This window comes from Erythranthe guttata, chromosome 7 (assembly GCF_056151865.1).
Source record: "Erythranthe guttata isolate IM_541 chromosome 7, IM_541, whole genome shotgun sequence".
Taxonomy (NCBI): Eukaryota; Viridiplantae; Streptophyta; class Magnoliopsida; order Lamiales; family Phrymaceae; genus Erythranthe; species Erythranthe guttata.
In genome coordinates this window covers 14529129-14555440 of record NC_142539.1, presented here as the reverse complement: position 1 = coordinate 14555440, position 26312 = coordinate 14529129, and the positions used below count along the sequence as shown (strand labels likewise).

At 37.9% G+C, this 26312-nt stretch overlaps 1 protein-coding gene and 2 long non-coding RNA genes across 3 annotated transcripts; 2 read left to right on the top strand and 1 right to left on the bottom strand.

Annotated features, from left to right (window-relative positions):
- Positions 1-405: 405 nt before the first annotated feature.
- Positions 406-6958, top strand: LOC105956969 (retrovirus-related Pol polyprotein from transposon TNT 1-94). The gene is made up of 2 exons (XM_088821030.1): positions 406-703; positions 1821-6958. Exon 2 carries the CDS (start codon positions 2623-2625, stop codon positions 4426-4428), a length of 1806 nt encoding a protein of 601 aa, XP_088677156.1. The 5' UTR covers positions 406-703; positions 1821-2622; the 3' UTR covers positions 4429-6958.
- Positions 6959-20183: 13225 nt separating this feature from the next.
- On the top strand, positions 20184-21306 carry LOC148769786 (uncharacterized). Its single transcript, XR_016032310.1, has 2 exons — positions 20184-20301; positions 20386-21306. It is a non-coding gene; the product is annotated as an uncharacterized LOC148769786 (long non-coding RNA).
- Positions 21307-21657: 351 nt separating this feature from the next.
- LOC148769785 (uncharacterized) lies at positions 21658-23108 on the bottom strand. Its single transcript, XR_016032309.1, has 2 exons — positions 22949-23108; positions 21658-21965 (listed from the first exon to the last, which is right to left on the bottom strand). It is a non-coding gene; the product is annotated as an uncharacterized LOC148769785 (long non-coding RNA).
- Positions 23109-26312: the final 3204 nt, after the last annotated feature.

Genomic DNA, 26312 nt, shown 5'->3' with positions numbered 1-26312 from the left:
GCTATGGTCTAGGGTGTGCAGTTGCACACCCTTGATTTGAAAGAAATAGTACTATTATACATATACTGACAGAAAAAGTAGGTTGGTGAGGTGGTAAAGGTATGCCTCCTTTGACTAACAGGTCCCGGGTTCGAACTCCACCCCTTTTCAATATTTGATTTCTTTTCCAAATCTTAAACATTTTTCACGTTTTTGTTCCACTATTTTGATTTTTTTTTCAATATTTGATTTTTTTTTCCAAATCTTAACATTTTTCACCTTTTTTATCATTAAATATTTCCACAATTCACCTAAAATTTTTAAATTGTAAATTTTTGGTCCACTATTTTTATAAAGTGATATTTAAATTTTTTACTCTACAATTTCGAACCCCCTTGGCAAAAATCCTGGATCCGCCACTGCCCCCATCGGTGCGGGATCTTCGATAAGAAAGCCCAGCAGTTTATGGCCGGGAATGTACCATTCCCCTGTCACAAACGCGCTGTGGGAAGCTAGATCGAAAATGTATGAGGGTCCCACCGGCAGTGATTCTCCGGCGAGTGAATTGGTGGCGAAAACTCCGGCGAAGAGTCGGACGAGTATTCTGTACAAATTCTCGAGTGATTATATACTGAGGGAGCAGTATCGGAATCCGTGGAGTGAGATTAGGCTAGGTAAATTGCTTGAAGATCTTGATGCTTTGGCTGGAACCATTTCGTTCAAGGTAGGTTTCCTATTTTCTCGATTCGTGAAATTACATTTTTCATCCCTCAAGTTTGCACCGATTTCACATTTGGTCATCCATGTTTGTAAAAAACCACATTTGGTCGTTTATGTTACAATAATTTAACACTTTTGGTCATTTCCGTCAATCTCCTGTTAAAACTAACGGACTAACTGTAATTATCCAAACAAGAGGGGTGTTTTTGTAATTTGACCATACCTCAGGGGGTTTTTGTAATTTACCCTTTTTTTAATTATTAAAAAGTAGCTGTTACAAAACTTAATCTTAAAATGAAATGTATATAGGGGCTATTTGAGAAACCCCTCATTACTTTTTTTAATTGAGAGAGGTCCAAAATATTTCAGTCCATTTAAGAAAAGTCCACACCCATTTTAAGCCATCATGTTTTACAGCTTTGCCCCCGCCCGCCACATCATCACTGGGTCACGCGCTCAGCGATTTTCTTTTTTTCTGTTTTTTCCCCTTCTTTTCTGTACCAGTTTCCTTAATCGACTATGAAGCATAGTCGATTAGCCTTAATCGACTATGCTTCATAGTCGATTAAGGAAATTCTTTAATTTAAAAAAAAAATTGTTTTTTAATTTTTTTTTTTCTATATGAGGTATATCAATCGCCTATGATGAAGCATAGTCGATTAAGAATCTGCTACTAAACATAACAAATTACAACTGCGAAAAAATGCAAAAACAACTATATTTTACAAAAAATAAAAAATATTCAAACATTATAAATGATTTATACAATTGAAATCAATAAACAAGAAATCCAAAAAAAAATAAAAAAAAAACTGGAGTCGATCAACCTTAATCGACTACCAGAACATAGTCGATTAGCTTAATCGACTATGAACATGCACATAGTTTCAGTCTGCGCGGAATTCTCTACACGCACCGTTCTCCGTCCGATCAAAAAAAAATCCAAAATCAGCCTCCCCATCGTCCCCACACCACCCAGAGGTCCTGCCATGGCCGAACCCGTCAGATTTTGAGCATGTTCAGCTCCAATTAAGAAAACTAATTTAATTTAATATAATTTAATCCCAATCCTAATTTAATTTAATCCCAAAAGCAACATGCATGATTCCTCTTTCCCGCAGCTCCGGCACATCCTGCTGCTCGCCGCCGCCGCAATGCATCCGTCTCCGGCGATGTTTGTGCCGTCCGATGCAGCGCTCTCCGCCAATGCTAGCCCGCGCCGGTCGATTTCGTCGAAGTTGCTGCCGCAGCACGACTCCGCGGTGTCGCAAACCAAATCCGCCTCGCCGGCGCGGTTGTTCTGCCGCCGCTGCTTCTGCTGTTGCTCGTCGTGGAATTGGGAGAGGATTTGCTCGTCTAAGGAAGCCATGCTACGTCTCATCACCTTAAACATCTTGGGTTGTCCGATGTTAGTGTTAGATGCATTGAACCTGTGGAGAAGAATTACTGTGAAGATGAAACACCATTTGATGGTCAAGTTTCCAAGGGCAAGTTCCAAGCTTTGAATGACCCTTCAAGTAGCTTTGTGGAGTCCTATAAATGGGGACACCCTCTCCATTCGGGATTCATCCAGAAATCATCAAGAAAACAAGAACACACAAGAACAACTAGCTACAACAAGAGCAATAATCTATTCTAGTGTTAGGCAGAAAATTGAGAGTGCAATTTTCAGAGTTCCTAAGTGAATTGAGAGGTATTGTGAGTTGTGAGTTGTAAGAGAGAGTGTGAGTGTTTGTAAACACTGTTCTTGTTCTCCCTATAATAAAATCTGCAGCAGCCCGTGGACGTAGCCCAACTTGGGTGAACCACATAAATCTCGTGTTCTTCTATCGTTTTATTTTAATCTGGTTATTTAAATCCTAACAACTGGTATCAGAGCCTCAGGGATTATATATTCCTGGGGCAACCAGATTCGTAGAAGTAATGACGACAGAAGAAGGAAAATTCAAACTTGAGAAGTTCGATGGTGCAGACTTTGGTTTCTGGAAGATGCAAATCGAGGATTATTTGTATCAAAAGAATTTGTATCTGCCTCTTGAAGAAGAGAAGCCTGAAGCCATGAAAGATTCCGAATGGCAACTTCTCGACCGACAAGCTCTTGGAGTTATTAGATTGTCATTATCTCGTAATGTTGCTTTCAATATAGCGAAAGAGAAGACCACAGCCGGTCTTATGAAGGCTCTTTCAAATATGTACGAGAAGCCGTCGGCAGCAAATAAAGTACATTTAATGCGACGATTGTTCAATTTAAGAATGACTGAAGGATCGTCGGTGGCCCAGCACCTCAACGAGCTCAGCACAATCACATCACAATTAAGCTCTGTTGAAATAGAGTTTGATGACGAGATACAGGCGTTGTTACTTTTATCTTCCCTACCAGATAGTTGGAACGCTACGGTCACTGCTGTGAGTAGTTCATCGGGAAATAATAAGTTGAATTTCAACGATGTTCGTGACCTCGTTCTGAGTGAAGAAATTCGACGTAAAGAATTGGGTGATGTTTCGAATCCTTCAGCCTTATCAACCGAGTCAAGAGGCCGTTCGATGAAGAACGATCGCGGAAGATCTATTCAACGAGGAAAATCGAGGAATGGGAGATCAAAATCAAGAAATTCCAGAAACACTAAAACTATTGAGTGTTGGAATTGTGGCAAGACGGGCCACTTCAAGAATCAGTGCAAAAACGCTTCAAAGAATCATGAAACGAAGACTGAAGCTAATGTTGCATCAACATCAGTACCTGATGATGCTTTAATTTGCACTTTGGAGAAAAAGGAAGAGTCTTGGGTTTTAGACTCTGGAGCATCTTTTCATGCGACTTCTCAGAAGGAGTTCTTTGAAAGATACAAATCTGAAAATCTCGGAAAGGTATATCTCGGCGATGACCAACCTTGCGACATTATCGGAAAAGGCACGGGGAAGATTAATTTAAATGGGCTTATTTTGGAGCTGAACAATGTAAGGCACATCCCCGATCTAAGAAGAAACTTAATCTCGGTGGGACAATTAGCAAGTGAAGGATATACCATAATTTTTCATGGTAACGATTGGAAGATTTCCAAAGGCGCCATGACAATTGCACGAGGAAAGAAGAGTGGTACTCTTTACTTAACCGCAACAAGTCGTTGCTCAATTGCCGTTGCCGATAGCAACTCGAAAGCAAATTTATGGCACCAGAGACTTGGCCATATGAGTGAAAAGGGAATGAAGATCATTCACTCAAAGGGAAAGCTACCAGATTTACATTCCATAACCATCGATATGTGTGAGGATTGTATTCTCGGAAAACAGAAGAGAGTTAGTTTCGAGAAAGGTGGCAGAATCCCGAAGAAGGAGAAGCTACAGCTCGTCCATTCCGATGTTTGGGGACCAACCACTATTTCATCCAACGGTGGAAAACACTATTTCGTGACGTTCATTGATGACCATTCTCGAAAGGTATGGGTTTATTTTATGAAACACAAATCTGAGGTGTTTAGTGCTTTCAAGAAGTGGAAAGCATTGGTTGAAAACGAGACCGGCCTTAAGATCAAAAGGCTAAGAACCGATAATGGTGGTGAATACGAAGACAGCTCATTCAAGAGATTTTGTCATGAGCATGGGATTCGAATGGAGAGAACTGTTCCAGGCACACCTCAACAAAACGGCGTGGCTGAACGTATGAACCGGACGTTGACGGAAAGGGCCAGAAGTATGAGAATGCAGTCAGGCCTACCGAAGAGTTTTTAGGCTGAAGCGGTGAATACGGCAGCTTACTTGATCAACCGGGGTCCCTCGGTTCCTTTGGAGTATCAAATTCCAGAAGAAGTATGGAGCGGCAAAGATGTTAAATTATCACATCTTAAAGTTTTTGGTTGCACAGCATATGTACATATTAGTGATCAAGGCAGGAATAAGCTTGATCCCAAATCCAAGAAATGTACCTTTGTGGGCTATGGCGAGGATCAGTTTGGATATCGCATTTGGGACGACGAAAGCAAGAAGATTATCCGGAGTAGGGATGTTATCTTCAACGAAGCTATTATGTACAAAGATCGACACTTAACAAATACTAACGAGTCCGAGCCAGTGTTTGTAGAAATCGACGACACCCAAGTGACGAATCAGATTGTTGCGAATCCCGAGCCGATGGACCACTCTAACCAAGAGGCTTACTCTCCAGCTCCGGCATTACGGAGGTCTTCTCGACCTCGTGTCCCTAATCGGAGGTATTTGGACTATCTTTTATTGACCGATGGAGGAGAGCCAGAGTGCTACGAGGAAGCATGTCAAACCGAAGATGCCGTTAAGTGGGAGCTAGCCATGGAAGACGAAATGAAATCTTTAATTTCAAATCAGACATGGGAACTCGTCGAGCTACCGATTGGAAAGAGGGCTCTTCACAACAAATGGGTCTATCGAGTGAAAGAAGAGCAAAATGGCTCGAAGAGGTACAAAGCTCGATTAGTCGTCAAAGGATTTCAGCAGAAGGAAGGTATCGATTACTTCGAAATTTTTTCTCCAGTTGTGAAGCTTAATACTATCAGAACAATATTAAGCATTGTTGCTATTGAAAATCTCTATCTCGAACAATTAGACGTGAAGACTGCTTTTCTTCACGGAGAATTAGATGAAGAGATTTACATGCACCAGCCAGAGGGTTTCTCGGAGAAAAATAAAAGTAATCTAGTGTGCAGATTAAAAAAAAGCTTGTACGGCTTGAAACAAGCTCCGCGTCAGTGGTACCGGAAGTTTGATAGTTTCATGCACAAGGAGAATTTCCAAAAGTGCAATGCTGATCATTGCTGCTATTTCAAGAAATATAACTCAAGTTATATTATTTTGCTACTCTATGTCGACGACATGTTAGTAGCTGGCTCCGACATGAACGAGATCAAACGGTTGAAGTTGAACTTGTCAAAAGAATTTGACATGAAAGATTTGGGCCCAGCAAAGAAGATTCTTGGGATGCAAATAAATCGAGATAAACAAACTGGGGTTTTGCAATTATCTCAAGAAGAGTATATCAAACGGGTTTTGGAAAGGTTCAACATGAGCAGCACCAAGCCGGTAAGCACACCTTTGGCCGGCCACTTTCGTTTATCTAAGGATCAATCACCTCAAACGGATGAAGAGAGAGACTTTATGTCTAAAGTTCCATATGCTTCGGCTATTGGAAGTTTAATGTACGCGATGGTTTGTACGAGACCCGACATTGGCCATGCAGTGGGAGCTGTTAGCCGGTTTATGTCAAACCCGGGTAAAGACCATTGGGAAGCTGTGAAGTGGATCTTGAGGTACCTTCGTGGCACTACGAATAAGTGCTTATACTTTGGAAAAGGAGATCTTAAATTACATGGGTACGTAGATGCTGATTTTGCAGGCGAAGTCGATCATCGAAGGAGCACAACCGGTTATGTGTTCACGGTGGGGTCAACTGCTGTTAGTTGGATGTCGCAGCTGCAAAAGATTGTCGCCTTATCAACTACGGAGGCGGAGTATGTTGCCGTAACAGAAGCCAGTAAAGAGTTGATATGGCTTCAAGGTTTATTGTCAGAATTGGGTTTTGAATGCAAAAGGAGTGTCTTGCATAGCGATAGCCAAAGTGCGATACATTTAGCCAAGAACTCAGCTTTTCATTCCCGAACGAAGCATATTGGACTTCGTTATCACTTCATCAGGTCCTTGCTCGAAGATGAAGTGCTAAAACTCGAGAAAATTCAAGGAAGTCGGAATCCAGCGGATATGCTAACAAAGGCAGTTACCATTGATAAATTGAAGTTATGCTTAACTTCTGTAGGCCTTCGAGGATAGCATGATCGGGATTGGCTGCTGCAAAATTGTGAAGACAAATTGAAATATGTCTTCAAGTGGGAGATTGTTAGATGCATTGAACCTGTGGAGAAGAATTACTGTGAAGATGAAACACCATTTGATGGTCAAGTTTCCAAGGGCAAGTTCCAAGCTTTGAATGACCCTTCAAGTAGCTTTGTGGAGTCCTATAAATGGGGACACCCTCTCCATTCGGGATTCATCCAGAAATCATCAAGAAAACAAGAACACACAAGAACAACTAGCTACAACAAGAGCAATAATCTATTCTAGTGTTAGGCAGAAAATTGAGAGTGCAATTTTCAGAGTTCCTAAGTGAATTGAGAGGTATTGTGAGTTGTGAGTTGTAAGAGAGAGTGTGAGTGTTTGTAAACACTGTTCTTGTTCTCCCTATAATAAAATCTGCAGCAGCCCGTGGACGTAGCCCAACTTGGGTGAACCACATAAATCTCGTGTTCTTCTATCGTTTTATTTTAATCTGGTTATTTAAATCCTAACAGTTAGATATAAAAGGTGGAGATAGCGATTATGGTTCTGAGTGGCCCCAGATATCCCATATCCCTGTGGTCATAGTGGATGATTGGGTTCGAATTCAAACTCATGCTCAATAAATGTAAGTATACTTATTACTGGTTTATTTGATTTACCAGATTATATTTTCTTTTTTTTTTTTTTTTTTTTTTTTTTTTTCCTTTTCTGTTTCTATTGTATTTTTTTTTTGGTTCCTACAGCCTCCAAATTAAATTTGTTGCTTAAATAGAATAGGATGCTCAAGGCACACAGATATATAAATCTATTTCAAATTTATTTCGGTATATATTGATTTTCTTTTTATTTCATAGATTTAATTCAACACCCCTCCAGCAAAGTTTTAATTTAGGATTCGGTGCCAAACAAACATAAGGAGGAAGAGAGCGCATTTTTTTGTAAAGGAGAAAGAGACCAGATAACCCGCAAGGGTGGCCTAGCGGTTGGAGCAAGAGAGCTTGGGTCAATTGACCCAAGTTCGAATCCCCTTGCCAACGGTCGCTAGGTCGAGCTTGTCACACATGGTTAGCCTAGTGTGGTTTACATCTCTCGTATGGTTTGCAAGCTATTATACGAGAGTGTAGGTTTACCCAGTGCACCTATATGGTTGGCTGCGGGTTCCTGCATTATCAAAAAAAAAAAAAAAAAAAAAAAAAAAAAAGAAAGAGACCAGATTAAAATGTGAGTATACTTATTTCTTCTTCTTCTTTCTTGGATTTACCACATTTTATTTGGTTTACATATTCATTGATTCTCTTTTTTACTATTTTCTTTATAGATGTGGTCATTTTGTAATTTCTCATTTTTTTTGATGAGTTATTAAACCAAAATTGAGCATTTTTGTTGCATATTGCCCTTTCAAATATTATTTTTGTTGCACGTTGCCGAAACCGAAACTCGTAGCCATTTTAATATTGATTTAGCTTTCCGCATTAAGCAAAGAATCCTATCTAACACGACGTAAGTCTAATTCAACTCAATATCTATCATAATAAGTTTGAATTTGATAAAGGAACCTATCCACTTTCTCTTTCGATCAGCTCAATTTGAAAAGCGATCGAGAAAATAGCTTGTTACATCCATAATACGGGAAAGATTCGATCCCAAAGTGAAAACGCTTACAGGATAACAAACAGCGAAATATGGAGTTTGTAGAATAATCCATAACATGGAATTATTAATAAAAATTGGAGTTATGCACATAACTCCTGTGTAATCTCGAATTGCTAAAAAACCCATTGTGTTCAAAAAAATTAGCAATAATCCCCCTATGTTATATTTTACGAAGCACACTGCCTCTTTTTTCGTTTTTTCCCATTCACTTAGATGAAATGACAAAATTACTTTGAATTCAAAATAAAACAAAATAAAAATATTCAACCCAAAAAATAAAATATTGAATCCCTCAAAAAAAATTTGAAAACAAAATCCCAAAAGAAAAAAAAAAGGAAAAGAAAAAAGAGACGATGCATTTGCTTCATCTTCCCCGTCAAACCAACACACCACCCACTCCCTCCCCAACCCCAACCCCAAACCCCAACCCCAAACCCGAACTCAAACAACTTTCTATCAAATTCCTCAAATGGTGCATCCACCGCCGCACACGTCGGAGAGCTACCGTCTACCAGCAATTTAAAAGGTCCGCGGTGGCGATGGTGGTGGATATGGACGTCGTGTGTGAGGTGGTTATGGCGGCGGACGTGTTGGAGGTGGGTACGATGTTGACCGTGACTCTCTTCCTATGACGTTTTCCAGTGAGGAAGACACCGGAGATGGTGTGAAGATGGTTGCCGGCTAGAGTGACGTTTGTGGTTTGATTTGGGAAGATGACCTTTTTGGAAATGGGAAGGAATGAATTGCAAATTTTGAAAACTTCATTTTGGGACATATAGAATTTTGGGGTGAATTTGTAATTTTTAAAATTTATAATTTAAAGCGTATTTTGGTCTTTTTGGGTCAAAAATACACTATGAGTCGCACAATCCGCGCGTGCAGCACAAGATAAGCTGTTAGGGACCTTATTGCCTTTGATTAATTTTCATAGGGGATTCTTGCCAAAAAAAATTTAACACGAGTGCTTTTTCAGCAATTCGAGATTACATAGGGGTGGGTTTTGCAAAAATCCCATAAAAATTGTATCAGATGTTAAAATACATTATACATGCATACATGCAGATTTAAGGTAGAGATTCACAACTAACAACAACTCTAAGAGGAAATTTTCTATGAATGGTAAGTCCTCTTTTTTACTATTTTCTTTAAAAATGTGGTCATTTTATCTTCTCATCGATGACACCCTTCGTAGCGGACGCTATTCCCTCTTCAGCTTAATGACTCCTCCTCCACCGGCAACTTCTCTTCGCCAATGCCAAGTGGTTGAACACCCCCAGCCCTCCGCTGTTCATCGGTATTGGAGTTTTTCAGCACATGCATCCTTCAAAAACATTTTTCCAGCGAGAAGGACCAGATCCGACTACGGGGAGTTATTGCGGCGAGTGATAAGGGTGGAGGCCTGTTTAAAGTAAGATTCTATGGGGGCAAACATTTTCCGCCCAAATCGATGTTCGGCGATTTCTAAAAGTGGGGTCTGGTTCGATGTAGATTCGACGCGGGAAATCATTTTTCGGACAAATTGAACAGTAACACTTCGATTCTGGCGAGTTGTGGGGAATGATTACTGAAAAATTATAAAAATCTAAGGAAATGAATGTTTTGGGGAGGATTATTCAAAAAAAGGGAAAAAGAACAATAGCTCATTCTTTTCTCACACTGTTTTTTTTTGTAAGGCTTTTCTTTTAATAAGATTTTACTGAAAAATTATAAAAATCTAAGGAGATGAATGTTTTTGTAAACATGGGGACTAAATGTGAATCATTGCAAATTTGAGGGGCGAAAACTGTATTTTTCCCAAAAAATTATAATAAACTTTTGTTCAGGAAGTTAGAACCGGTGCATATTGTCAACTGTCAAGTGCCAATTCAGAATCTTACGATGACTTCATGCCAACTAGCAACACAGTTGGCTTCTGCATTATTTTAATCATAATTAATTAAAAGAAAGTATAGCAATGGAATTACTAACCGTATATGGTTAGTCAAGTTACCATGGTTTGGAAACAAGGGAAGGATCGAAAAAAGTTGGAGATATTAATATTAAATGATACATTTCACTAACAGCTTAAGCTTTTGGTTGAGATGGTCATTCAACATGGTATCAGAGTCAGGCCAAATGAAAGGTCCTGAGTTCGAATCCCACAACCACCCGTTTAAAAATATTTCAAGTGTCAGGCTTCAAATGTAATCCCCCTGCACTTGAGGCCATAACCACCCGTTTAAAAATATTTCAAGTGTCAGGCTTCAAATGTAATCCCCCTGCACTTGAGGGGACGTATTGGAGATATTAATATCTCAAATAAAAAGAACCAAAGAAGCCTTCGCAATTTCTTGAACGATGCGGAGAAGAAGCAAGTTACCGATGAAACCGTCAACCGGTGGTTAATGAAGCTCGAAGGTGTGACTTCCGATGCCGACAATCTCTTGGATGAGCTCAACTATCAACATCTCTCGAAGAAACATCATACAAAATGCGGAAAAAGGTACGTAATGGCATCATTGTTACTACGCGACGCGAACATGTTGCTTCGCTGGTGACAACACTTCCCATTCACCAACTAAGTAGCTTTTCAGACGATGAGTGTTGGTCCATAATCAAAGCAAAAGCCATTATTGGAGAAGGTACGGAGATGAAAATTTAGTTTCCAAGATTTTGAAATTGAGTTTTGATCATTTATCGCCACCGGCACTCAAAAAGTGTTTTGCGTACTGTTCGATATTTCCTAAAGGATTTAACTTGGAAAGGGAAAAAATGGTCGAACTTTGGATGGCAGAGGGGTTTCTTCAAGGAATTGATATGAAGATTGTGGGCAACAAGTTCTTCGATATTCTTTTACAAAACTTCTTGTTGTTACAAGTTGTGGGGAGAAACGACTAATATGGCAATATAATGTATTATAACATGCACGATCTGTTAAAATATGAGATTTATTGTTTATTTAATTAAATGATTAATATTAGTTTAGTAAAATAATTAGTCAAAATAGTATCCCGTGATTGTAGGATACTTAGTTAGTTGTTAGTAGTGGGTTAGTGTTCCTTAAAATTAGGATAAATTTGTTAATTAGTTTTCTATTTAAGTTGTAACATTCTGATTATGTTAAATGAAAAACGCCGTTTATCGGTTTTTCCAACATGGTATCAGAGCTTGGATCCTGACCTGTGATCCGGCTCTTTTATTGTGAAAGGGTTCACATATTCCTCGTTACAGGAGATGTCTCGATACTTCACTTTTCTATTCTAGTGTGTGAAAGGTGTATTTAAAAAAAAAAAAAAAAAAAAAAAAAAAAAAAAAAAAAAGAGCGAATAGAGAAGAATCGAGAGAGTCACATTTTTTTGTGAGTAAATAGACAGAGTTTGCAGAAGCTTCCCCATATGAAGAACAAAGCAGAAGGTTTATAGGAGATGCTATTGAATCTTTCATACGTGAATGAAGGACCTAGGGAACTTATTCAAAGAAAAGTAAGGTTCTTGAATATTGAGATGCAGCTGCCTGCTAAACCTCGATCTTTGCGGCGAACACTCGGTTATCCAAGTGACGCGGTTTTCTTAATATCTATGGGGCAGAGGCAAGCTAGATTCGACAACTACGAGACCGTACAAAATAGAGCCGTGGATGTTGAGATCCATGCCAAAGACGCGAAGGATTGATGACGTTGGCGAGGGCAAGATGAATCAGCCCATTTGTGACACCGTCGAGGCAGCCAAGGCCAAATCCGACACATACGAGACGACACTCGGCAACGGAGAGCACGTTTGGCAAACTCGGCGCAAAAATTAGAAGATTTGAGACAACACCAATCTTACAGTGGAAGAAGTTCCGAAGGAGGCTACGTCGAAGGTGAAAGTTGCAGCCCAGATCCGACAGATATGAGGAGATGCAAATATTTTCGGCATAGGAAAGCATGTTCGGTGGTGCGGCTGGTTAGGCCGGGTAGAAAACCGTGGTGGCATGACAGACCATTCAAGAAAATCTTGAAGGGTGACAAAAATCCCAAACACTTGATGGGAATGCTGAAGAGGTGAAGGAATGTTGAAATCTTGAAAGGAACTCTTGTTAAACAATGTGAAGATAAGTGAAATCTTCAAGACAATTTGGTACAACGAGAGGATTAATGTTGCCTCAAGAATGAGGTGAAATCGGCCGTAGCTGATGTGTCCATCTTTAGTACGAGAATATGGTGGAATACTTCATTGAAGTAGAAGTGTTCGATTAGCAGCAGCTAATGTATTTCTTTCGCAAAAGAAATTAGAAGTTCTCGTGTTTGATGGATGGAGTGTCAATCAGTGAAGATTGACGGAGGCGTTCGAAAAAATTGGCGTTCGCCCCAGTAGGAGTGTTTGAGGCATTGGTTCTCGTTATGAGGAATTTGATATATGTTATTTCGCAAAAGAATATATCGAAGCAGAAGAATAAATCTCATGGTAAACTGTTTTCCGCGGAAATCAGTTTAAGGGAGGGTGTTAAAATATGAGATTTATTGTTTATTTAATTAAATGATTAATATTAGTTTAGTAAAATAATTAGTCAAAATAGTATCCCGTGATTGTAGGATACTTAGTTAGTTGTTAGTAGTGGGTTAGTGTTCCTTAAAATTAGGATAAATTTGTTAATTAGTTTTCTATTTAAGTTGTAACATTCTGATTATGTTAAATGAAAAACGCCGTTTATCGGTTTTTCCAACATGGTATCAGAGCTTGGATCCTGACCTGTGATCCGGCTCTTTTATTGTGAAAGGGTTCACATATTCCTCGTTACAGGAGATGTCTCGATACTTCACTTTTCTATTCTAGTGTGTGAAAGGTGTATTTAAAAAAAAAAAAAAAAAAAAAAAAAAAAAAAAAAAAAAGCGAGCGAATAGAGAAGAATCGAGAGAGTCACATTTTTTTGTGAGTAAATAGACAGAGTTTGCAGAAGCTTCCCCATATGAAGAACAAAGCAGAAGGTTTATAGGAGATGCTATTGAATCTTTCATACGTGAATGAAGGACCTAGGGAACTTATTCAAAGAAAAGTAAGGTTCTTGAATATTGAGATGCAGCTGCCTGCTAAACCTCGATCTTTGCGGCGAACACTCGGTTATCCAAGTGACGCGGTTTTCTTAATATCTATGGGGCAGAGGCAAGCTAGATTCGACAACTACGAGACCGTACAAAATAGAGCCGTGGATGTTGAGATCCATGCCAAAGACGCGAAGGATTGATGACGTTGGCGAGGGCAAGATGAATCAGCCCATTTGTGACACCGTCGAGGCAGCCAAGGCCAAATCCGACACATACGAGACGACACTCGGCAACGGAGAGCACGTTTGGCAAACTCGGCGCAAAAATTAGAAGATTTGAGACAACACCAATCTTACAGTGGAAGAAGTTCCGAAGGAGGCTACGTCGAAGGTGAAAGTTGCAGCCCAGATCCGACAGATATGAGGAGATGCAAATATTTTCGGCATAGGAAAGCATGTTCGGTGGTGCGGCTGGTTAGGCCGGGTAGAAAACCGTGGTGGCATGACAGACCATTCAAGAAAATCTTGAAGGGTGACAAAAATCCCAAACACTTGATGGGAATGCTGAAGAGGTGAAGGAATGTTGAAATCTTGAAAGGAACTCTTGTTAAACAATGTGAAGATAAGTGAAATCTTCAAGACAATTTGGTACAACGAGAGGATTAATGTTGCCTCAAGAATGAGGTGAAATCGGCCGTAGCTGATGTGTCCATCTTTAGTACGAGAATATGGTGGAATACTTCATTGAAGTAGAAGTGTTCGATTAGCAGCAGCTAATGTATTTCTTTCGCAAAAGAAATTAGAAGTTCTCGTGTTTGATGGATGGAGTGTCAATCAGTGAAGATTGACGGAGGCGTTCGAAAAAATTGGCGTTCGCCCCAGTAGGAGTGTTTGAGGCATTGGTTCTCGTTATGAGGAATTTGATATATGTTATTTCGCAAAAGAATATATCGAAGCAGAAGAATAAATCTCATGGTAAACTGTTTTCCGCGGAAATCAGTTTAAGGGAGGGTGTTAAAATATGAGATTTATTGTTTATTTAATTAAATGATTAATATTAGTTTAGTAAAATAATTAGTCAAAATAGTATCCCGTGATTGTAGGATACTTAGTTAGTTGTTAGTAGTGGGTTAGTGTTCCTTAAAATTAGGATAAATTTGTTAATTAGTTTTCTATTTAAGTTGTAACATTCTGATTAAATGAAAAACACCGTTTATCGATTTTTCCAACACGATCTTGTGCATGATCTAGCATCGTCTATTTTAAATTCAAGCGAGCAAGTTCGGTACATAGGCCTGCAATCTACTACTAGCGACGAATCGTGTAAAAAGCGAGTGTATTGAAAAACTCATTCTACTTTTCTTGTTGTTTCTCCGTAATATATATACATCAAGCATAATCCTAATTTCCCTAAATTAAAAGATCATAAATCAGAAAATACAGAGAATATATACATACAAGGAAATAACAATCTTTTCTCTCCATCGATAAAGATTAGACAAAGATTATGCAATATTGTCAATACCCCCCCCCCCCCCCCCCCCCCTCTTCAAGTTGGAGCATGAGGATTTTGAATGCCCAACTTGCCCGAATGAAATCAAATTGTCGTTTTCCCAAAGCCTTGGTGAAAATGTCAGCAAGCTGTAAAGTAGTATGCACGTATTGAGTTTGGATATTGCCTGCTTGTATCTCATTGCGTATAGTGTGACAGTCTACCTCAATATGCTTTGTGCGTTCGTGAAACACAGGATTTGCAGCAATGTGTAAAGCTGCTAGACTATCACAATACAGACGCATAGGTCCAATTTGCGCCACACCAAGATCAAGCAATAGACGTTTCAACCACTTCAATTCACACACGGCGGCTGCCATGGACCTATATTCTGCTTCTGCCAAAGAACGAGACACTGTTTGTTGCTTTTTAGTTTTCCAAGATATAGGTGACTCTCCAAGAAAAATAAAATATCCGCTTAATGAACTTCTTGTCAAGGGACAACTTGCTCAATCAGAGTCACAATAACCATAGAGTTTCAAATCGCAATTAGCACGCATCAGTACACCTTGTCCAGGGTTTCCTTTCAAATATCGCACAACCCGTAATGCAGCTTCCCAGTGGTCATGCTTCGGACATTGCATGAATTGTGCAAGTATATGCACACAATAAGACAATTCGGGACGAGTAATCGTCAAGTAGATTAGTCGTCCTACCAAACGCCGATATTTTTCCGGATCAAGCAACTCAGCCGTTTGAGACAATGCTAATTTATGATTTTCTTCGAGCGGAGTACCGACGGGCTTAGTTCCCAATAGGCCTGAGTCAGCAATAATGTCGAGCGTATACTTCCGCTGACATAAGAAGATACTGTTTGAGTTTCGGGCAACTTCGATGCCCAAGAAATATTTTAATTCCCCCAAATCCTTCATATGAAAGCACTTGCTCAAATAATCTTTGAATTTCTGCACACTCACTTCATCATTCCCATAAATAATTAGATCGTCAACATAGATGAGAACGTTGAGGCGAATCACTCGATCGTTGTAAATAAACAAAGAATAGTCAGAATTCGACTATTTGAATCCGTAATTCGTCAAGGTCGTAGTCAGCTTGGCGAACCAACATCTCGGTGCTTGGCGCAATCCGTATAAAGACTTTCGGAGTCGGTATACCTTTCCTGGTGTTGGCGGCGTAAAACCAGGTGGCATTTTCATGTACACCTTTTCATTCAGTTCACCATGCAAAAACGCATTGTGAACATCCATTTGATGTAATTCCCAATTTCTTGCAGCGGCAATAGCCAGAAATGTACGAACGATGACTATTTTTCTCGTGGGGGCAAAAGTCTCACTATAATCCAACCCTTCAACTTGTTTGTTGCCAAGAATTACTAATCGCGCATTACATCTTTCGATGCTTCCATCCGAATTGTACTTTATCTTGTACACCCATTTGTTGCCGATTGCCTTCTTCCCGGGAGGCAAGTCTTCTACTGTCCATCCACTCTTTTCAAGAGCATGTATCTCTTTTCTCATTGCCTCTCTCCACCGTTCATCTTTTATTGCCTCACCATAAGAATTAGGTTCATGACCTGTATCAACAGCTGCTAGAAAAGAACGATGCGATAGAGAAAATTTGTCACACTATAGCAAATTTATCTCCATCTTGATTTTGATCATGGACATAGCTCAAACACCCAAAAGTTCGTATATGTTTGTGGTCAGGCCCTTGTCCGTACAATATCTCATATGGTGTTTTCCCTTCCAACAAAACAGACGTTGTCCTATTGATCAAATATCCAGCTGTAAGAACACATTCACCCCAAAATTTAATGGGAAAATGTACCTGAAAGCGTAACGCTCTTGCTACATTCAGAATATGACGATGTTTTCTTTCCACACGCCCATTTTGTTGGGGTACTCCAGTGCACGTAGTCTGATGCAAAATACCATGCTCGGCAAAATACCATGTTCGGCAAAATAATCCCGTAAACACATAAACTCGGTTCCATTATCACTTCTAACGACTTTCACATTTTTTTCAAATTGCCGTTTAATCATGACAATAAAATTTCTAAGAACACAAGCAACATCAGTTTTCCTATTCAACAAAAATATCCAAACTGCACGAGAACAATCATCAACAATAGTCAAGAAATAAACAGCTCCACATAAAGCAGGAATTCGGTAGGGTCCCCACAAGTCACAATGAATCAAATCAAAACATTATTTAGCTTTATTTCCACTGGAAAAAAATACGTCTCTTGTTTGTTTAGCTCTAAAGCAAATGTCACAAGGTTTATTTCCAACGCTACCAATCCTTCTATTTAAACTTACTTCAGAAATTAAATCTACTATTCTAGGAGAGGGATGACCCATTCTTCTATGCCACAACTCGAACAATCTGTTGGCACTAGTCGAGTATACTCGCATCGGAGTGACCTCTTTAAGAAAATAAAGTCCCTCCCGTTGTTCACCCGCTCCAATCAGCATCCTCGAAGTGCGGTCCTGTATAGCACAAACTTTATCAGTGAAATGGAAAATACAGTTAGAATCAATAGCAAGCTGTGATACAGAAATCAAGTTGCACTTTAATTCAGGAACAAAAAAAACATTGTGAAGTTTGAGTTGTTCTCCAAAGTTCACAATTCCTTCTTTCAAGTCCAAAGTTTTGGCTCCGTTCGGCAATCCAACAGAGCATGCTGCAATCTTGCGCACATGAGTCAAACATTCATATGTCCCGGTCATGTGATGTGAAGCTCCTGAATCAATAATCCAAAGTAACAAGTTATTCTTACCCGTCAATCTTTCAGTATTACCATCTTTGTGAGAATCCAAGATGTTAAGGAGAGCGGACCACTGTTCATTACTGAGGCCGGTAAGTCCAGTTCTATAGGAATTTGTCACAATATTTCTTGTTCCATCAAAACTCGGAGCTTGTGCTGCGTGGGCTCGAGCTGCACCTCCACGCCCCCTTCCATTGTTTTGTTGAGTACCACGACCATTTGTACTACCGCGTCCTCCAGTTGTTGTACGGGGTCTCTCACCCCACCACTCCGGGTACCCAATTCGTTGGAAACAATTTTCAGCATCGTGTCCCTTTCTTTTGCAAATCGAGCACGTCGAAGGCTTCTCCTTTCTCTTCTCCCCTGAATTTCTACCGTCCTGCACCACGAAGCTCATGGTGTTCCCTTTTTCTTTCTTCGTCGAAGTCATTATTTGCACCTGCTCTTGCTGCACCACCATGGCGTAAACTCGATTAAGATTGGGTAATGACTCGGCACTCAATATATTGGACCGTACTGTTTCATATCCACTTCGTCGAGTCCCATTAAGAATTGATAGATTCTTTCTTCTTCCCGTTTCTTGTCCAACTTAGTGGTAACATTGCACTTGCACCTCGCGCATTCACATACTGGAATTGGATCATAATTGTTCAATTCATCCCATTAAAAAAAAGATTTGAGCCGACCATACTCTGCCCATTTTGTTTGCAATTTGCAAGGTCTGATCTTATTTGTTGTACTCGAGGTCATTGCTCACAGAGAAACGTTGTTTTATTTCTTCCCAAAGATCTTTCAGATCTTCCATGTAGGATATGGTAGATCGAAGTGTTGGTTCAATGGTGTTAAAAATCCATGAAACAAGCATTGAATTAACACTCCACCAATCTTCAATATCAGGTGAATCATAGGTGGGACGTTCCAAATCAGAACTTAATAAACACTCGGTCTTTGTTCAATAAGTCTATTCTTGGTTTCTCTACCTTTTATACTGAAACTTATCGTTTGATAATCGTTGTGTAGTTGCGTAAAAAAAATAGAAGACACTCACCACTCACCACACACCACACAACACACACAGACATAACCAACCTTCATAAACAAGATGACAGTGATCAAAGCAATGAAAAGAGGCTCCTGGATGCTGTAAAATTCGAAAAAAAATTAATTCATTTGAACATAATCACTACCTCCATGCATGCTGTAAGTTCGGAATATTTTTAACAAAGGCTCCTGGAGCTTTTAAATGTGTTCACACCCAAGAAATTCTTAACTCAAACAAAGAAACTGATACATCTTTACTTTAGGATTAATAATTATTGCCTATGGGAGGACAAATTGCTTCATCTCGTACTTTAGTTGGTTTGGATGGTCTTTTTTTTTTTTTTTTTTTTTTTTTTGTTCTCAAATGCTCTTATTAATTAATAATGATTCGTAGATGGACATCCTGATCAAAATAGGTTTAATTACTTGATCCGAAAGTCTGGAACCAAGAATTTATTGCTCTTCTATTGAATATTATCAGAAATGATTGTATGAGTTGAATGAAATTTAATTTGAAGATATTTATTTATTGCTCTTCTATAATTCTATTGAATATTATCAGAAATGCAACATTGTGGTAAGAATCAAAATCCGGCTATCCTATAATCTGCATCATCAACTTCGGCCCTTCGATGTGTGCAAAAATGGAGAAACAAAGAGGTGTGGCAGTGTGGAGAAATGGGTATGTTGCGCCTACTACCTACAAATTTCCAATTCATTATATTTTTCAAGAAAACAATTGGCCACGTGTACTAGTTGGTCATATAAGTTGGTCCACGTTTCAAGTCCACATCATACTTCCATCCAAACTAACAGCAAATCTAACAGTAGCACGAAAATTGTAGAAAAATGACATCATTAGGGACCACTATTGTAACTCGAAAATGTTTAGGGACAGTATTGAAAAAGTGGATAAAGTTTGAGGACAAAAAATGTAATTTTCCCTTAATTTGGAGAATATGCATGGCTTTTCTGGAAGTGTCAAGGACTGAATTGAAAATTTTGAAAAACTTCATTTTGGGGCTTAATTTTTCTGGGGTGAATCTGTAATTTCTGAAATTTATAATTGAAAGGATATTTTGGTCTTTCCAGGATAAAAAGTACACACACCAGGCGCAAAATCCGCATGTGTAACACACAATAAGCTATCAAGGTCCTTATTGCTTTTGACCGATTTTCATAGAGGTTTTTGCTAAAAAAAATTTAAAACGAGGGTTTTTTCGGTCATTCTAGATTACACATGGGTGGTTTTTGCAAAAAAAAAAAAAAAAAAAAAAAAAAAACCCTGAAAACAACATATACATGCAAAAATATCATACTCATACCGATTTAATAAACTAGAGATTTAAGGTGGATTCACAACTAGCAATACCCTTAAGAGGAAATTTTATGTGAATAGTAAGTTGGGGTTGTCTAGGGTCCGAGAGGGGTTGTACTTCTCGGACCTAAACGATTGAATCTGGGGCGTCCAAAACTATTAAATTTGGATCTCATCCATTAATTCATTTGTACACCCTAGTACGACTCTGTACGATACTAGGGATTTAAAAATTAAAGTATGAACCCAGTAAAAACACATCATACACGCACCGTACTTTAGACAAATTACTTAAATAACCTTAGATAATTAAATCAATGAATAAAATTTCCATTAAAAAATATTATAATAACCACAATCAATAAACATTACACGTCAATAAAAAACACTATCAAATATTGTTCTCCAAAATCAAAATTTATGTTGATCGTGCTGCTTCGTCGTCCCCTCATCACTCTCAATCCTTGCCAATGTCTAAGAGAACCAAGAAAAATGGAGTTGAAAAGTGGAGTACGAACCCTAAATCGATATTCCTGCAATTTTGTAAATGCAAGCTGAGATTTGATTTTTTCATTTGTTTAATGGTGAGTACAGGTTGGGAAAACACATGGCAGATAGGGGTTAGGGTTTCAATTTTTTCAATTGAATTCCCCTCCTCTCCATGTAGTTCCCTATTCCATTTATCCCAGAGCTTCCACATGACAATCGTAGCCAATCAAAAATCTGGTGAACTCAATTGCTGAAACAGTTGATCAATCCATTGCGAATCCGATGCTGATGTGTTTTTTGATAATTTGTCAAAGGGGGGGAGTGACCAAACCATATCAACGTCACTGCACTTCGTAATGATATGGAGAAAAGATTCATGGCCTTCTCCGCACTTGCGGCAGCGGGGATTAGTAACAATTTTCCGTGGAAAAAGTACCAGGTTTGTGGGGAGAATGTCTGAGCACATTCTCCAAAGAAAATTCTGGATTTTCGAGGGAATTTGAAGTTTCCAGATTTTTTTCCAATTAAATTTCGTGGTCCCGCTGGTAGATTCCCAACTAATTCCACAATTCTGTTGTGCACCGGGGAAGACGAGAGAACATGGTGATAGCAAGAGCGCACGGTAAAATGTCCGTGACTGGAAAATCTCCAAACCCATCGATCCTCAACAAATGGGCAGCCAATTGGGACCGTGAGGATTCGATCCCTATCAACTTGCCAGAAAAACTCACTCCTCGATTCACTGGATGTTCCATGAATTGGTACAATGGTCATTAATATCCGAAACCCGATTCGGGAAGGGAGAGTGTACTGGTCTCTTAGTAAACACTCCTACTATATTGTCAATGTCATTGTAAGGCATATATTAACAGTGGTTTATACTTCTGTAAATTGCTTTATGACTACATGTTTTTATATTCTGTTAATTACAGACAAATAAGATTATCTTTAGTTGTAGAGTAACTAGTTTCAGCTTTTGCTTGAATTGCAACTTTCATGTGGAAAATAAGTTAAAAATGGTTTATATTTCTTGTGCGGTTCGTTCTCGGTAAAATGGCAGCAACTTGTTACCTGCCCGTTCTGATATACATGTGGATCAGATAGGGAGGTTCCATTGTATTCCTTTTATTCTAATTGGCAGGCACTTTGTCGAACTTGTTTTAGTTCTTTGTATGCAGATTGATAGCCAAGTTACTCTGTATTTTTGCATTAAAGAATCAAAATCAATGTAACTCTGGCATTACTTACGTGTAACATTTTCCAAATGCAGTGGAATACGTTCTTTTTTATTTACAGTTAACATAGTTTCCAAGGTACATTTTAGCATTTTTCATGTTGACATATACTCATTTAATAATTAATAAAGAGAATAATACGTTTGGAAAAAAATCGTGTTAACAAAATGGGTGATTTCAGATTGAGTCATGGAACAAAATTCTGATCAGAATGTGCCACAATAAAACCTCTGGTCTACTACAAGAATAATCCAAGGTTTTGAGTGCTCAGAGTCAGAAAGTCAAAGGAAATATATGACCAATATTACAACAGAAAATCAAAGAAGATTACATTCTTCAAACCAAAGAAACCAGCTGGGGATCTGAGCAGAGGGCATCGATCACACCGACCACGAGATGCACCATGACTTCTAGAAACACTCCTGCTCCGACTCGTTTTGGCGCTCATATCTAACACCAATAAAGCATTATATACATTTAACGTTTTACTGATTGTTACAAACAAACAAGTAGAGTATTTTATGTGCAAAGGATCCTTGGAGTTTCATATAAGCATAATCAAGTATAAAAAATAAAACCATAGCATTCGATGTGGATATTAAAATAGAGACATGAACGGCAAAGAATATCAGAAAGATCACAGCGCACATCCATAAGTAAAGCTTCAACAGAAAATATACCAAGTGTTTGAGCGTTCTCCGCCTCTTTAGTTAAGTTTTGATCTTCCTGAAAGATTTTTCCCTACACATATTTTCGTCATTGGAACTGATGTTGCTGGTGTCACTACTATTGGCTTCACTAGAACTTTTCAAGCACATATAATTCAAAATTTAAAATTTAAAAGCCATGTGCAGCAAATTAAAAGTTATTTTACTATATAAATTGCTCAGGCACAGTTTTGAAACTACAAGATTATCCAAATGTAGGTTACAGCCTACAGGGCAGTAATGCCAATACTCTTTTATGAAGTTCATAATATTTACACCAGTACATGTATTTTGTGAAAATCTAAAGGATGCGTACAATGATAATTTTACATATCACTTATATAATGCTTGCTTGATAAGGACACTGGAAACGAATGCCAAGGATATTTAGCATAATAACACAATCACCAAGAACAACTAAATCAATGCTCACTATATAATCAATGTCAGTGACAAGAAGAATACATTAACATATAAAGAAACTATTAATCTACTGCTCCATGATTCTTTCTGTACAAATAACCTCATGGTTGAAGTCCAAAATTTAAACTTCAAACCAAGGTTTATTACACTCCCATTTTACTTTTTACATCAATAATGTATTAATTATTTTCACTGAGTGGTCTACAATTAATCGCCTCCGACGCCCCAAAAGTGGAAAATACGAGGACCATAACAACAAAACCTAAAAAAATTCAAGCATATAATAAGAAAGAAAGAAATTACCTCGAGGCCGATGCCTTTACTGCCATTGTGAGTGGCTCGAATTTTGACGGAAAAAAATTGGTGGAAGAACTCGAGGGGGAGAGACGAAGAAGAAGAGCAAGGGTTCTAACGAAAAAAACAAGTCTACAGTTTAGTCGATCAGAATAAGAATTATTGTTATTTTAATATAGTTTTTATGGTAATTAAACTTGTAAAATATTAATTTTTAAAATTAAGCTTTATTGGTTTTTTAATTATATTTTTGACATTAATAAAAAAGGAGTTTTATGTAATTTTAATTATGACCAAGGGTTCGTACTTTTTTTTGCTGGGTACGTACTAATCCAATGTGGCACATTTTTATTGGTTTATTACGGTCCGAGAAGTACAGCCCCTCTCGGACCCTAGACAACCCCTAGTAAGTTGTTGGATGCTAAATACCAACACGCAAGTGCACGTATCCCAAACAAGTAGTAAAGTAGACTCGTGAGAGTCGGATGTCGATCCCACAGGGAATACGCAAATTATTTAATCCTAAGTACCAAATTCTAACAATTATGATTTTTATCCAGCCTACGCAGGGTTGTCAAATTAATTAACTAAATAAATTAAACTAATAAAGAAAGCAAATAATCACGAGAAAATATCAATATAAAACGGATCTAGGATTTTATCTCCCCCTATGCGATAATTCTTCACCCAATTAATCTCCTATCATGCAAGTTACGATTCCCGATTATTAACCCAAGACACGAAATTACTCATAACCAGCTGTCGCTGTATTACAAGCCTATTATTCATAAAAGATTCACTATATGTCTATGCAAACCTAGTATAAATAAAGCATTAAATAACAAGTCTCGTAAACGGCTACCTAAGGTATTATCTGTATGTCTACGATAATACATGCAATTAACACACTCATCCGGTGAAAACTACTCGAAGGCTCTTCTATCCCTGTTCTAATTATTAAAACGATCTGTCAATCAATTCTAACAATAACTAATAGCGACATAAATTAGCTACGTTCATGCGCCAAATAAGATCAAAATAGAAGAAATAATCGAAGAATTAAACTTGCATAAAAGTAGAAAAATAGGTTCGAATTACCACATAGGGTTCCAATAAAATCCTAGAATAAAAACTTAGCTACTCATGTTCTCTACGGAAAGCATAATAAAAATACGAAAAACCATAAAAGCTATGAATAAAAATAAAAGAGGAGAACTATGATGAAGATTCGTCAAGTCTTCGTCTTCGTTGCTCCGTTCCTAAATTGCGTGTAGAAAGATAAAAGATAAAAACTAAAGGTAAAAGATTAAAGATTTTTAAAGATTCCAAGATGTCTCTAATTGTGTGCTTTTGGCCTTTAAATAGGGTGCAAAAATATAATAGGGCGGGTTTCCTTGTGTAATTAAACTTCCTTCACTGCGCCACCTCGACCATCCGGACGGCCGTTTGAGATTTACGCCTGAAATCCGCACGGCCGCGCGGTCTTCAATTCTTCAGAAATCTGATTTTTTTCACTTTTGGCCCACTTTTTCTCCAAATTTGCAGTTTTTACCCACACCCACATTGGTGTGTGTAGATCAACAGTAAAAAATCACCCGGTGTAACCTTCACCGGGTGTAGCATAGAAATAACCACCTTCAGACATATCCAAATCTACTCTGCTCGCGCCACCTGGCAATTCAAATCCGAAATTTAAAACAACATTCGCAAGACCAAGCTCCACAATTCCCATGGCGAACGCATCCACAGGGCACCCCATTCACCCCCCTTTTAAACGGAATCAACTCAACGTAACGTTCAAAACGCGTTAAAGTTTAGGGGGCAAAACTCAAAACTCATTTAATTCTTTTAGTTTTGCACTTTGTAATTTCAACAGGATTAATGAATTTAAGAAAAATATTTGACATTTGGCATACTAAAAAGATACCAATAAAAATAATAAATTACCTTCATTATCTTTAAAAAAAATTATTCGGGGTGAATTACGCATGATTTATTGTGTTTCGAGGGTGCAAAGTGCTATTAAATTTTTTTCGAGGGTGCAAAGTGCATAAATGCTATATTTCAAGGGTGCAAAGTGGGATTAAGCCATAATTTTATTGGACCTCTCAAGATTGAATTCTTAAGTGTATTAAAAAATTTATGTAATTTCTTTCCTTGACCTATTAATTTCAAATATATATACAGATAAGTCAGTGTTCTAAAAATCGGTCGAGGCGGCCGATTAATCGGTCTCCGATGCGGAGGCAGTCTAAAACCTTTACGATTTTAGTGTAATGGTTTGAAAAATCGGTTTTTGCATGCGAGGCGGTTTTAGGCGGTGCGAGGCGGGTTGAGACGGTCAAACCTTGTAGGCGGGTCAAATTTTGGTGGCAAAAATCAGTCAAAAATCATTTTTTTTAATAAATAAAAAAAGTTGGGTTTTTAATAAATAATGAGTGTATGTTTTGTTTTATTTTGTTCATATTATTTTTTATTTTTAAAGGACCTAATGATATATGCTTGAATGTTCAATTATAATTTTGGATGCACAAGATTTTCGTTTTATTTTTATTTTGTAAGAATTTTTATTATATAATCTTATTATTATTAAAATTTTATTATGTGATTATGATATATCAATGATGTGGATAAAATCATGTTTAAATATATTTTTATATCTATTTTAAGTATTTACAAATAATATCTAAAATTATATTACATTAAATTTGAAAAACCGATTTAGTGTCGATTAATCACCGCCGCACCGATTAATCGTGAGGCGGTGCCTAACTGACTCGGGTCCGATTCCCGCCTTTTACAACCTTGAGATAAACACACAAATTTTTACTATTTCAAAAATTTTGATTTAAGAGGGGAGGTCTCTGTAATTTCAATGAGTAAGAGGGTGTTATTCCAATTTTACAGTATGAAAACTAACTCAATAGAAAATGATATATTCATTGTATCTCAATTTTCAATAGTCATCGAAAGTGTGTGATATTATTCGTTGCGTTGCGGACAAGATATCATCAGTTGGTCCCGCAGCCATCAACGCTCTTTTCTTCTTTTATGTTCCTCTTCTTTCTTTTTTGGCTGCCAGCGGTTCTTTTTTTCTTTTTTTTTTCTTTTTTTCTTTTTTTCTCTTTTTCCCTTTTCTTTCTTTGTACAACAATGTCATTTTTATTTTATTTTTTCCTTTTTCCCTTTTCCTTTTCTTTTGTTTTGATTTTTTCTATTATTATTATTTTTATTTTTTTCATTTATTTGGTTTTTTTTTTATATATTTGTTTATAATCATAAAAAGGTAGAAACACTTAAGTAAACACTTAATTCGTAAATAAACACTTAAGTAAAGTTATTACATATTTCCATTGTGTCCTGCCCATACATG

Coding starts and splice junctions, on each gene's coding strand:
- LOC105956969 (XM_088821030.1), top strand. CDS start 2,623: ATGACGACAGAAGAAGGAAAATTCAAACTTGAGAAGTTCGATGGTGCA.